Here is a 13,163-nt window from a genome sequence, read left to right on the forward strand (position 1 = left end):
AAAGTGTTTTTTAAAGAAATGTTTTGCACGTTTATTACATTCAGCATTGCTTCGTTTTTGCAATACACGTTTTTGGGGATTTTTGTAGCGATCCTGCACTCCGACCTTACCTTATTTGGTCACTGTCTTCCGGGTTTTACTCCTTACAGGTGATGTCACTTGTCTTGATATCCCAGGATTTTTCCTTATATTACAACTCGGCTTCTTCCCTTTATGAGAACTTCGTCTCCTTGGTTCCTTGTTAGTTTTTTTACTTTTTCGTCACATTCCAAGCACCCTTTGGTCTACACAGTGTACCGAACCCCTGCCTGACCTACCAGATTTTAAATACCGCCTGATCAACTTCTGGATTGTTGACGTCTCTGCTTGGACTCACTGGATCTCAGATATTTTCGACTGTCTTTTTAATAACTATTATTTGCCTCTGGTGCTCTGGACACTGTTGCCTTGCTGCTTGTCTTCCTTGGGACGAACACTGCTCTGATAAAGGACAACCATTTGTTTGTACTGACGTGTTTCTGAATTGTGCTTTAAATGATTATTTATTCAGTGTTGAAGTTCTTTCTTTTCAACTTCACAATTCAGGAATTTTCTTGTTTAAAAATCGCTGAATTTTCACTTTTTAAGATAAATATTATTAATACAATTAGTATGTAGCGTATTATCTTGTTGAGCGTCTGCAGATTCAGAGTGAGGCGCGCAGTTGTCTTGCCTCATGGCAGAGGGCGATAGTGAGAGCAACTTCGGCCCCAAAAAATAGAATGAGCGACTCCACAGCGAGTTTTCCAAGTCCTGGGGTAACAAGACAGCCCCAGATCATCACACTAGCACCACCATGGTTTACTGTTGGCATCATGATCTTTTTTTTCAAATGCTGTTATTTTTCGCCAAAAATAACAGGCTGCACACCTTCCAAAAAGTCCAATTTTTGACTCATCAGTTTAGATACTGTTTGTCAAAAAGTCTTGAGGATAATCAAGATTCTATCGGGCAAATGTGAAAAGACTCTTTGTGTTCTTTTGTGAACGCAGTGGTTTTCGCCATTGTCTTTGATAAATATTATTAATACAATTAGTATGTAGCGTATTATCTTGTTGAGCGTTTGCAGATATAGAGTGAGGCACGCAGTTTTCTTGCCTCATGGCAGAGGGCGATAGTGAGAGCAACTTCAGCCCCCAAAAATAGAATGAGCGATAACATAAGCAAGCTAACAGCAATCCAAGCTATTCTGTATTGATTTTCTCTTTGCATAGACTTTTTATCATAACGGAGAATTAACTCTATATCATTGCTTCCATTTAGAAGGAGCAGAGCATACACTTAATTTATAAGTTAAGGAAAGAAAAAAAATATATTTTTGGGTACAGTTTATATATTACTTTTTTCCTCTGCCAATTAAATAATGAATAAGATCTAGGTTCAACTATTTATAAATCTGACTTTACTCCATCAGAGACAAACCTTATCGCACGTCACTGATAATAACAAAGTTGCAAAGAGCATACAATCGAAACAGGCCCTGATGATGATGATGCAGTGTAATGCAACTGACAAGTCACACTCGCATATTCGCTGAAGTAATAAATAATTCAAGCATAAATAAAATCTTGCCGAACATAGCTTAGCAACAGTCAACAGAGAAGGATGCAAGAATTGAACGTCACATACTATGTAAGTGAAAAAGCCTTTAAACTAAAAGTAGGTTAAGTAGTTTTGGCATGTAATAGAAGCAAACAGCCTAGCTAACAGCTAATGAAAATGCGGAATAATGTAGCCCAAAAAATATGGAAGCCTAGAAGTACCGTATTTTCCGCACTATAAGGCGCACCGGGTTATAGGGCGCACCCCGAAAAAATCGTTTTTTGGTCCTATTTTTGACATACATAAGACGCACCGGATTATAAGGCGCTACAATGGGAACGTCGACAAAACAGTCAGATAGTTCAGTCCAACTTATTACCCCCCTTAACATTCCCAAAGCTTGCAAAGAAGCAAATACGTGTCTCAGACATGTACGGAAACAGTGTCTGTACGATGTCACTCAAATGCATCGTTCCATCATTCGGAAGGTTAAAGTCTTGGGATTCAAGAAATGCCACACATTCCTTAGTTTCTATTTTCTTTTTCGCTGGCAACTTTACCGTGCATATGACAATAAACACTTGGAATTGAGTTGAATTTAAAAATAGACACTCCATTCCATCCATTATCTGCACCGCTTATCACAGAAACATCGAGTTCAGTCTGAAACAAGATACAGGGACAATATAAAACCCGGAGTAGCTCACCGAAGTCGTTGTGTTCATAATAATGTGCAGCCAATGTCCTCTTATATCCGTGAGTGCAGTAAATCCAGGAGAATATTTACAAATACAGAATAGAAAAAAATGCTTTCTGTGTGCCGTCAGCCACGTGCTATACGCATTCATCTTTTTCGGCCAATTGCAGGCTTTGTTTCGCCGTTTAAGCCAATGCCAGCCTGTAAATGATAAAAAAGGATCTGCCCCTTGACCTCCGAATAACTTTAGCCAATAGTGATCGATTCAAATGATGATTGACACATTGGTTAGCCAATGAAACGCCGGTGAATAAATCCCAGCATACACCGCGTACTACTTGGCGTTCGGGGGAAAATCTAGTCGGCGGCTGCAAGTTAGTTGGAAAACTTAATGTTGATCCATAAATAAGGCACACTGTATTATAAGGCGCATGGTCAGCTTTTGAAAAAAATAAAGGCTTTTAGGTGCGCCTTATAGTGCGGAAAATACGGTAAATGTACAAAAACATAAATGAAATCATGTTAACTGTTACATAATGATTAGATCGGTAATACCGTATATAATCGTGTATAAGCCTACAACGCATGTAAGCCAACCCCCTAAAACTGCTTTAAAATGGCCACGTGCTAAAAGAAATAAATACCTGAAATTTTAGTGGAACACGATCCTAAACAATGATAAATGTCAGCCAGTTATCCTTTTAATCTTTACAACATTGTTCTCGAATCACTGACCATTCGAAAAACAGTCAGTCATAATTCAACCCAGAACTGCCAAATATTTAGACAACCTATTTGCCAACTAGTCAAAGAATCAATCTAACAACCAATATGTCATTGCAGCAACAATCAATCGGTTAACTGACCTAAAACTCAGTCAATTAACCAATTAGTCCTGTATTTGCATCACACATAAGCCAACCCCCTATATCTGCTTTAAAATAGCCACATACTACAAGAAATACATACTCAAATGTTTGATAAGAAACATAATCCTGGATAACGATAATTATTTAACCGTGTAGATCGGGATCACTAACGTATTTAAACATTACAGCTACTGATGGATTTAAACTGTAAATATGTTATTCTACTGTTGCATACTATTCTTGCTTAGTGTGCCATTCTCGCCTAGTTCAATAGTAGTAATATTATTGATACGATAACATGTTGTTGTGAAAACAGGTCTCAACTGTTTTTTTGTCACTCCCCCTCCCTTTAGCAGAAGAAACCTTATGTAAACTAGGGCGTTCCTAATACGATAAAAAGGCAAGGACGAAAGAGACTTTTTCAGAGTGTCTGGTAAACTGTAACTGGCGGTCTCTGGTCATTTCTCCTTGCAAGTAAGTTATACTCACGACTCTGTGTCTTCTTTGAGTGCAGGTTTTATTATAAGTGTTGGGGTTAACCTAACAGCTACTTTATTTTTACTGATTAGTGAGAAGGGCTTCTGTTTTAAAATGCATTCCTAAAAGAGCAACTTTTGTTATGACTAGGTTTTTACGATGTTATTATTATGATAATACCAAGTTATAATCATCAGAAGTATGGTAAACCGCTAAACCACTAAAACATTGTTTTTGAACACACGGATTGTTTCAATGATTTCCTAGAAAATCACTATGACCATGAGTGGTGAGCTATTTTTAGAACAAGTCAGTGGGCTACTCATGTGTTCTTAGGGTGATACCTGGTGCCCATGGGCATCATCTTGGATGCCTGCTCTAAGCAGTGTTTTGATGGCAGAGACCCGTACACCATTTTCATATTTTACAATCATTTCACTGTTTTCTACTTTTCTTGCCACTTATCACTAACTTTTTGGGACCCATTATCATGGGAAAATAAAGGCAATAAAACACACCTAATTACGACAATATTAGATGTGGTCCCTCTCAAACACAACTGAGATGGCGCAGCATTTTGACTGAACAGGAAGAAGAATTTGGTTAAGGACATGGAATAGCCATTAGCCATTGTGGACTAAGATGGAGGCTAAGGTAAAGCAGCTGTGTCGGCGAGATTTCGATTTCGAGGATTGAGCTCCGTTGACCTAAACTAACAGACAGTCTGACATGGATGGCTCTGCCTGTCTTACGCCCCCTTGAGTTCATTTTGTTGAAGGCGCATATAACCTGCCAATTTCAGTATCATATTTTATAGTTCTAAATTCAGTTTATATGCTAGTATACACAGTAAATCCATCACAACTAATCCTCGACAACCACAGGTTCTGTTTTTCACTTAAGGCGCACAAAGTTATATACTGTAAGTATTTTTAAATGACGTTTGGAATATAGAAAAAAAGTTTGTTGTTTGCCCGTACGTGACAGGCTTGTCCGAAACAGCTTAAACGGTGCCCTCGCTTCTGCCCGACAAAGTGTCAAACAAAGAAATCACACGGCTGTGGTGACGTCATCCGAAACCCATTTCTTGTGTAATTGTCATGATTACCGATATGAATCACCTGTGCCTGCTCCTTTGGCACCAACAGCCTCGGACTCTGATTGGCTCCCTGTCCCTATTTAAACCCACTCCAATCTGTCCTCTTTTGTCAGTCCGTCTGCGAACCTCAGTTAACAATAGGCAAGCCTTTTTCGACCCTGACTCCCACCTGTTTTTCGCTCCGGACTGTGCCCCAGCTTCGACCCGTTCTTTATCTTGACCACGTCTACTCTCCCGTCCCGGCTTTCGACCTTTTTTGTTCCCGATCATGTCCACTCTCCTTTCCTGGCTTACGACTCGCTTCCGACCCCGACCACGTTTTTGCTCTCCTGTCCCGGCTACTGACCTGTTTTCCGTTCCCGACACCGCCATCGCTCGACACGGAAGATCCACTTCCGCGTTCAGAGCGACCTGCTTTCCGCGTCCAGCAATCACCTGATTGTGGGTGCAACCCTTTCTCTCTCTTCCAATAAAACTTGTGAGAAACCCAATGGAAGTGGGTCCTGTCTCCGTTCTGGTCTTGACAGTAATATGCTTTCAAATCTGCTCAGTGGAAAAACTAAAAAAATAAATGTGTTTACTGAGTCTTACCACTTACTCGACTTGACGCTACGCTTTAAAAGCAACACATTAAAATTTCATAAGTGTGCCACCTGGCAGATTCTGCTGTACCTAATCAAATGTCTGTCGCCTTCGAAGGAAGTTTGTAGCAATTATCACATTTTTAGGCTGTTGCTGTTGCTAAAGCTAAACGAAAATGCTACGTTGATTCGAAATTAAACTGTGATCATGATTAAACTGATCATTTTACTATGAAAAGTTGGAAATTTAGACACAAGCTACAGCCTACTCGATATAAGGTACTCCATTGAACATTCTGAGCTTTAGCGACACGCTAAAGCTAAAAATGCTATTGTGGACCTCACCAAAGGCAAGGCGGCTGTTTCAGAATACGATGAGTCACCAAACGGAGGTGTAAAACATTGACTGTCATGATTACTGATTCAGGTGACCTGCGGCTCCGTTGGCGCCAACAGCCACGGGACCTGATTGGCTGTTGGACTCTTTTTAAACTCCCGTCTTCCGAAAATAACTCGTCAGACCGTCTGCGAACCTATGCTCCCAGCAAGGCAAGCTTTCGTACTATTCGACACTACCCTGCGCTGTTCCCTGCCTTATACCTGGGACCTGATTGGCCGTTGGACTCTTTTTAAACTCCCGTCTTCCGAAAACAACTCGTCAGACCGTCTGCGAACCTATGCTCCCAGCAAGGCAAGCTTTCGTACTCTTCGACACTACCCTGCGCTGTTCCCTGCCTTATACATGTTGCCGACCTTTTTTCTGGACCTGTTTCTGTTTTTGCTCCTCCGCCCTGACCATTGACCTGTTTTTGCCCTGCTTCCTGCCTGTTACCTGTTGCCGACCTTTTTTCTGGACCCGTTTCTGTCTTCGCTCCTCCACCCCGACCATTGACCTGTTTTCCTCGCTGCCAACGTCCACCCTCGCTCGACACGGAAGTGCCACTCCCTTCTATCTGCTACCGTAAACGACGATCATCGGATCGGGGATGCAAGCACAGTTCTCTTTCTTAATAAAAACAGAGTAAAAGCAATTGGGTCCCGACTCCGTTCCTGGTCCGGGACATTGACTGCTTAATAAGTTGTTTTTTTTTTGTCTGTATTGTTTCAAAGGGACATTGTGTAATATTTAAAGCCTCTAAATCAGGGGTCAGGAACCTTTTTGACCCAAAGAGCCATAAAAGCAAAAATTGTTTTAAAAAGAAATTGAGAGAGCCACATCATATATTTTCTGACAAAATTGAAAAAACTGCCAAACACACTCTCTAGACAAAAGCTAATTCTTCAGCACATTTTATTTCACTGTGTGTCATTGGATGATTTCATCAAATGTATGAAATGATAATAATGCCAAATCCTGTGTCCCAAATCAATGTAAATATGCCATTTATAATTTGTCTTCCACCTTCAGTTAAGAGTGTAGAGGGAATTTTTTTCCATACATTTTGTCCTTAATAACGGTTTCAAAACAATGTGCATGCAAAGTTCTTTTGTAAAAATGTCACAAATTACTGCAAACAATAAGCATATAGTCATATTCACTTTCAGTGTAGACTGGTCCGAGCGAGAAAGAGAGAAGGAAGTGCCTTGCGCTGCGTGCAGGGATCCGCCCACCTCTACTGCTCACCCAATCAAAGTCGTTTGCCAGCGTATTTATTTATCAGTTTAAATGGTTTCTTATCGAAGTTCTGCATGAAGTTGCTTCGGCTTTATATGGAACAAAATCGGGGTGAAATCACTTGACTTTCGAACGCCACAGAGAGATGTGCAACAGTCACATTTTATTTAGAAGCCATATGTACTCATGAAAAGAGCCATATATGGCTCCCGAGCCATAGGTTCCCTACCCCTGCTATAAATAATAAGAAAAGAACTTCAATGATAATAAAAAAATTATCATGCGTTATTCCAAATACTTGCTCGTCAATAAAGTTGAATATTACAACATGAGGCTCACCTAGCGGTAGCTGACGTGATTGTCAGCCATCTTGCTGCTACGGGTTAGCCCGAAAAACAAAAAAAAAATGTTCGAGGTCGTGCTAAAAATCAAAACAAAAATGGTGCATTTTCGTCCACTTTGATTCTCTGGAGTTTGCATTCCTTCTAGTGCTTTTGATCGCTCAATTTCGGTGACACTACTCAATACAGTGACATTTAGTCGTCAAATATTATATAATGTCCCTTTAAGTGCAGGGGTCTCCAACATGGTCCCTACCAGCCCCCTAAGGACAGCTGAGTAGCTGGCGGACCCGTTCTGAAAATTCTCCTTAATGCTGGGTCATTGTGACTTTCTAGGAAAATTATTTTGTTATTCCCGTATTTTCCGCACTATAAGGCGCACTTAAAAGCCTTTATTTTTTTCAAAAGCTGACCATGCGCCTTATAATACAGTGTGCCTTATTTATGGATCAATATTAATTCGCAAAGTCTTACAACTAAATTGCAGCCGCCAACTAGATTTTCCCCCGAACGCCAAGTAGTCCGCAGTGTATGCTGGGATTTATTTACCGGCGTTTCATTGGCTAACCAATGTGTCAATCATCATTTGAATCGATCACTATTGGCTAAAGTTATTCAGAGGTCAAGGGGCGGATCCTTTTTATCATTTGCAGGCTGGCATTGGCTTAAACGGCAAAGCAAAGCCTGCAATTGGCCAAAAAAGATGTGTCAATCATCAGTTGAATCGATCACTATTGGCTAAAGTTATTCGGAGGTCAAGGGGCGGATCATTTTTCATAGTCGATGTATACCGGATGGTACCCATCATTGACAAATTTGCGTTTTTCCGTACAGATTTTCTTGTACGTCGTACACGTCTTAAAGTGCATAATAAACGTACTTTGTACGGCAAAAAGCTACAGGTTGACAGGTATGAACCTGGTAAGAACGTAGGAATATCGTGATCAGTTGTTATTTTAGAAATGCATGTCAAACTGGTATGCGCTAGTTAGTAACAAAAAGTAACTCTCAGCTTCAAAAAGGTTTGAAACGCCTGATCAATTACGAGAGACCGTCAAAGCATATCTTTTTAAAAAATGGGAATTATAGCCGGAAAAGGGTGGCAAGCTCCTTCCGGGTTGGAGATGAGATCCTGCCCCAAGTGGAGGAGTTCAAGTAGCTGAACAAAATGGAACGGGAGATCGATAGAAGGGTCGGTGCAGAGTCTGCCGTCAAGCGGCCCCTGTACCGGTCTGTAGTGGTGAGGAGGGACCTGAGCCGAAAAGCAAAGCTCTGGATCTACCGGTCGATCTACGTTCCTACTCTCACCTATGGTCATGAACTTTGGGTCATGACCGAAAGAACACGATCCCGGATACTGAAATGAGTTTCCTCCGCAGGGTGTCTGGGCTCTCCCTCAGAGATAAGGTGAGAAGTTCAGTCATCCAGAAAGGACTTGGTGTAGAGCTGCTGCTCCTCTGCATTTAGAGAAGCCAGTTAATGTGGCTGAGGGATCTCAAAAGGATGCCTCCTGGAGGTGTTCCGGGCATGTCCCACAGGCAGGTGGCCCTGGGACCAACCGAGAACAGGCTGGAGAGACTCGAGGCTGGCCTGGGAACGCCTCAGGATCCCGTCAGATGAGCTAGGTAAAGTAGCTGGGGATAGGGAGGTCTGGGCTACCCTGCTGAGGTTGCTGCCCTAAGCGGAAGAAACCGGATGGATGCCTGGGAATCCCTGATTCCGTATTTGAATATTTTGTTTTAGGTTAGGATGTTTTTCACCAGTGTCAATTGTTAAATCAGGTGAAATCTAACAAGGCACGCTTCCAAAACATGACTATACAAGAAAATGTCATCTCTCTTTCTCATCCTGTTGCTGTGTGGCGATGATGTGATTAATGTTGTGGTTAATGACCCTTCGTGCGCCTCGTTGATGAATGCAGCATCCCGGCAAAACGTTTTCACCTTCAGGCGGCCGAAGTCTCTCCCTTGTGAGCAAACAGCATGCAAACAGCAAACTTCCTTGAAGAATTGCAGAATTTAATCTTGCCTTGACCCTAAGGAGCTTGTGTATACCAGGGGTCTGGAACCTATGGCTTGCGAATCAGGTACAAGTCTTTTCAGGAGACAAAACCGGGACCATGCTAGTCTTCTCAATATCGTTTCAATTGTAGAACATGCAAAGCCAAAGCGGAGCAATAGACAATGATTCGTCCAGAGTACAGAGTAACAACTACAGTTTCCAGTTATTGTGTCACACCAACAGACTTGCCTTACAAATAACTCCTGTACTGTCAGTGGTTAGCACATTTGCCAAAGACGCAAAAGGTCCCTGGTTCGAGACCAGGTGGAAATATATGTTGGCCTGGCGGGGGATGGATGCCACCAGGCTGTACATGCCCACACAACAGGTAATGGTGCCGTATGACACTAGTACAGTAAATTCCGGACTATAAGCAGCTACTTTTTTCCCAAACTTTCAACCCTGCGGCTTATTCAGTGATGCGGCCAATTTATGTCATTTTTCTAATGGCCGCCAGCGGCGCTCGAGTACAAAAAGTAAGATTTTGACCGGTGGAATATATGCGCCGAGGAAGACTGCAACTTCTTGGCTTGTGCACAAATTAAATTAGTGTAAACATACCCTCATCATGCAAAATGCAAAAAGAAAGGCACATGACGCAGATTTCAAGCTAAAAGCGATCGAGCAGTCCGATAAAGAAAGAAACAGAGCTACTGCACGTAAACTTTACCAGACCCGTTTACTGTTTTGCGAGCATGTTTCTAGCGTGTTTTGGAATAAGGGAGTATGGGACGACGTCTATATGACAAAGTTTCTTTCAGACACTGAGGAAGACGACTTTGATGGCTTCAGTTCTAAGGAGGAAGATGAGGACGGTTTACCGTGATATTTACAAGTATGGTATGTTTTTTTTTAACAAACCCGTTTACTGTGTTGCGACCGTGTTGCTAGCGTGTTGCTACCATTAACTGCCCTGTCACAGGCACCGTTTGGGATGAAAGTTATATTATTATTATTAAAGCTTTGAAAACTCTCGGTGTACCGTCTTTCTTTGTAAATATGTGTAACCATGTATAATATGTATTTGCAACTGTATATTTTTGTGATGTATTTATTTGAGACACTTATTCTGATATGTTTTGCACGGGCAAATGAGAAAGAAGGGGCGGAGCAAACGCGGGCTGACGGGAAGTGGGGTAAAGGTGAGACGTGTTTGAGAATGTTTTATTTCAGCCATCTCCAGTCAGGAAGACAAAGAAACCATATGTCAGGTGTGGCGAACAAGTTTGACACTCAGAGCCGAATTTTTTAACTCTGAGAGTCAAAGAGCCACACCACGCACTGAACATTTAAGACTGTCTTTTTACCTGGCTTTTCAAGGTGCTCAATTTTTGCTTACGTAGTTCAGTACCTTTGGGGAATTCCGTGTCAATATTAGCATTGGCTGTGCTAAAAGAACGCTGAAGTTTTGAAATGGGATATCTTGGTACTGCATAATAAACATTCCGTTCAACGAAAAAGTAAGCATTTTCCCATTCTTCCTGAAATGCCCTGTGTTCATCTTTATATTTCCGTTTCGCTTTGCATTTTGCCATTTTGACCATAAGGGGAACAGTCTGCACGCTCATGAAATTTTTACTTAATTTCCTTGCATTAGACGTAACCTACGCAGATGATTGGCAGTCAGTTATGTGTCCGGAGCAGCATAAAAACAACAAATCTGCCAAATTAATTTTAAAATATTATTGATTATTTGTTATTAACTCTGATGGATTCAAGTGTGTTTTAAGAGGGGGGAAAAACTAAACATGAAACGAGGCAAAGAGCCACAGTATATAGAAAATATGAAGAGGCAAAGAGCCGCATGCAGCTCGGGAGCCGCGTGTTCGCCACCCCTACCATATTTGTTTTCCATTATCAAACATTAATAAAAAGCGCCAACCACCGCCAAAGAGACGCATGTGGCTCTACAGCAAGTTTACCGGGTCAATAAGTCTTCCTCTGCCTTTTCGCCCTGGGAGAAGGTGCTTTTATCGGTCCTGATTGTTTTTTTCGACATGTTGCCTTTACGACAAACTTCAAGTTGAAAAATATTTGCACATCTACCTTCATCAAGCTGTTTTACATGTGTGTGTAAAACTCGACATTGACGCACATGGGGGGGGGGGGCGGAAGTGGCTCAGGAGGTAGAGCGCTCGTCTTGGGATCAAGAGATCGCTGTTTGAATCCCCGCTCCACCTTATTACATGTCAAAGTGTCCTTGGGTAAGACACTGAACCCTTAATGCCCCCGATAAGCAGGTTAGCGCCTTACATGGCTGCACAGCCGCTATTGGGAAATGTGAAGCACACTGTAAAGCGCTTTGGGAAGTCTTGACTTGAAAAGCGCTATATAAAATGCAGATCATTTCATTTCATTTCACAAGCAGAATAGAGGCAGCGTGGGGGGGAACTGTTTAGCCAATCAGAATGCAGAACACAATGCATGACGAAAATCTGCAGAGTAATAAAACTGCGATAAGTAAACCGCGAAACAGCAAGGGATTACTTTATGTCGGATTTAAAGCCCTTGGTTCAAGAGGTAGGTTTAATGGGGGTATCATGTTTGAATTCGTGTAAAAATGATGTTATTTTTTAAAGCCGATTGAACGAAACCACTTTAAAGAATAGTATAAAACTCGAGATTTAATCTTAGCGTTAATAAATACGCAACACCGACGGTGCGCACGTAATATATTCGCTTGGGTAAACGGAGTCTGGCTACACAGGGCCGTGAAACATCTGTCTGGTTTTTACCTTGGTCAGCTGCGCGATCTTTTTGCTCATTTTCAGGTGCAGGTCTTGGGTGTATTCCATAGCAAGACCGGACTGGAACGAAGTCGTTGATGTGGTCGATGATGTCGATGATAATGAAGAATATTTCCCTTGACCGGCAGGACAGTAATACTGCTGCCAACCCGACCCGGTCGCCATCTTCACGATGATGCCTCAGCTTGATGGATATGTGCGTTTTATTAATTAAGAAAAAAAAAATCAAAAAGAAGACTTCGGTTCTATTTTAAAGAGTGGGAACATGACGCAGCGAGCACCCAATTTCGCTTCGGGGGATAAGGAAAAAGAAGGGTGTGATTTTAGGCTCCGGAGGAATCAGCGACGCGCATCGTGGATGAAGCCGCCAGAGGCGCTTTGAAGCTCGGCCACGGCCAACTTCACCTGCCGCTGACGACCGGTCGCCGTCTGGTTCACACCTCCCCGGTCGGTCACCTTGGAGCCCGAATATGGAGCCGTCGCACCGGAATGGTAGGCTGCTCGGCGGCTACGTGAAGGGCGCTTTGGGGTTTAGCGACGGAGTAAAACGCGTCTCTCCTTCCTCCCTGGACTCGAACTGAGTTCTGTCTTAAAGCGCATTAGGCTGCTTCCACTGCCACCAATGCTGCTCTCCTGTTGCCATGGATCACCTTAACAGCCAGCGCTGCGTTCAGGGGAAGTCGGAACTAGTGATGTGTCGCTCGCGAACTAAACGGTGCTACGAGCAGGCTCTTGGAAATGATCGTCGGGAGTCGGCTCCCCGCCAATCAAGGGCAGGTTCCCTTCGAGACACTTTTTTACCTTTTTTAATTGATCAATATGCTATTTTCCTCCTTTTTTTGTTTGTTTTTTCCATTTCTTTGTTTTCTCATTTTTCTTTTATTTTCTCCTTTGCTCCCCAAAAGCTTTATACTTATTTATTCCTAGCTTTTAAGCTTTTTTCTCAATTCTTTTAAATTTGTTTTTGTTTCTTTTTTTCTTTGCATTTTCCTTCTTTTTCTCTTTTTTCTTCTTATGTCTCTTTTTTCAGTTTTTTTGTTTTTGTTTCGTTTATATACTTTTCTTTTTTCTTGTCTTATTTGTTTTATTTAATGT

General features: G+C 42.0%; 1 protein-coding gene across 2 annotated transcripts in view; it reads right to left on the reverse strand.

Moving 5' to 3' along the window:
- The window catches only part of fam184ab (family with sequence similarity 184 member Ab), a 113,438-nt gene extending 100,713 nt beyond the window's left edge, over window positions 1-12,725 (reverse strand). For both annotated transcript variants that reach the window (XM_088324846.1, XM_088324845.1), the window contains exon 1: window positions 12,057-12,725. In XM_088324846.1, the coding sequence (XP_088180972.1) occupies window positions 12,057-12,233 (177 nt within the window). In that variant the 5' untranslated portion in view covers window positions 12,234-12,725. The remainder of the gene's footprint in view (window positions 1-12,056) is intronic.
- Between the last annotated feature and the right edge of the window lie 438 nt (window positions 12,726-13,163).

Source organism: Urocampus carinirostris, chromosome 20 (assembly GCF_059441175.1).
Source record: "Urocampus carinirostris isolate Australia breed hairy pipefish chromosome 20, RoL_Ucar_1.0, whole genome shotgun sequence".
Lineage (NCBI taxonomy): Eukaryota > Metazoa > Chordata > Actinopteri > Syngnathiformes > Syngnathidae > Urocampus > Urocampus carinirostris.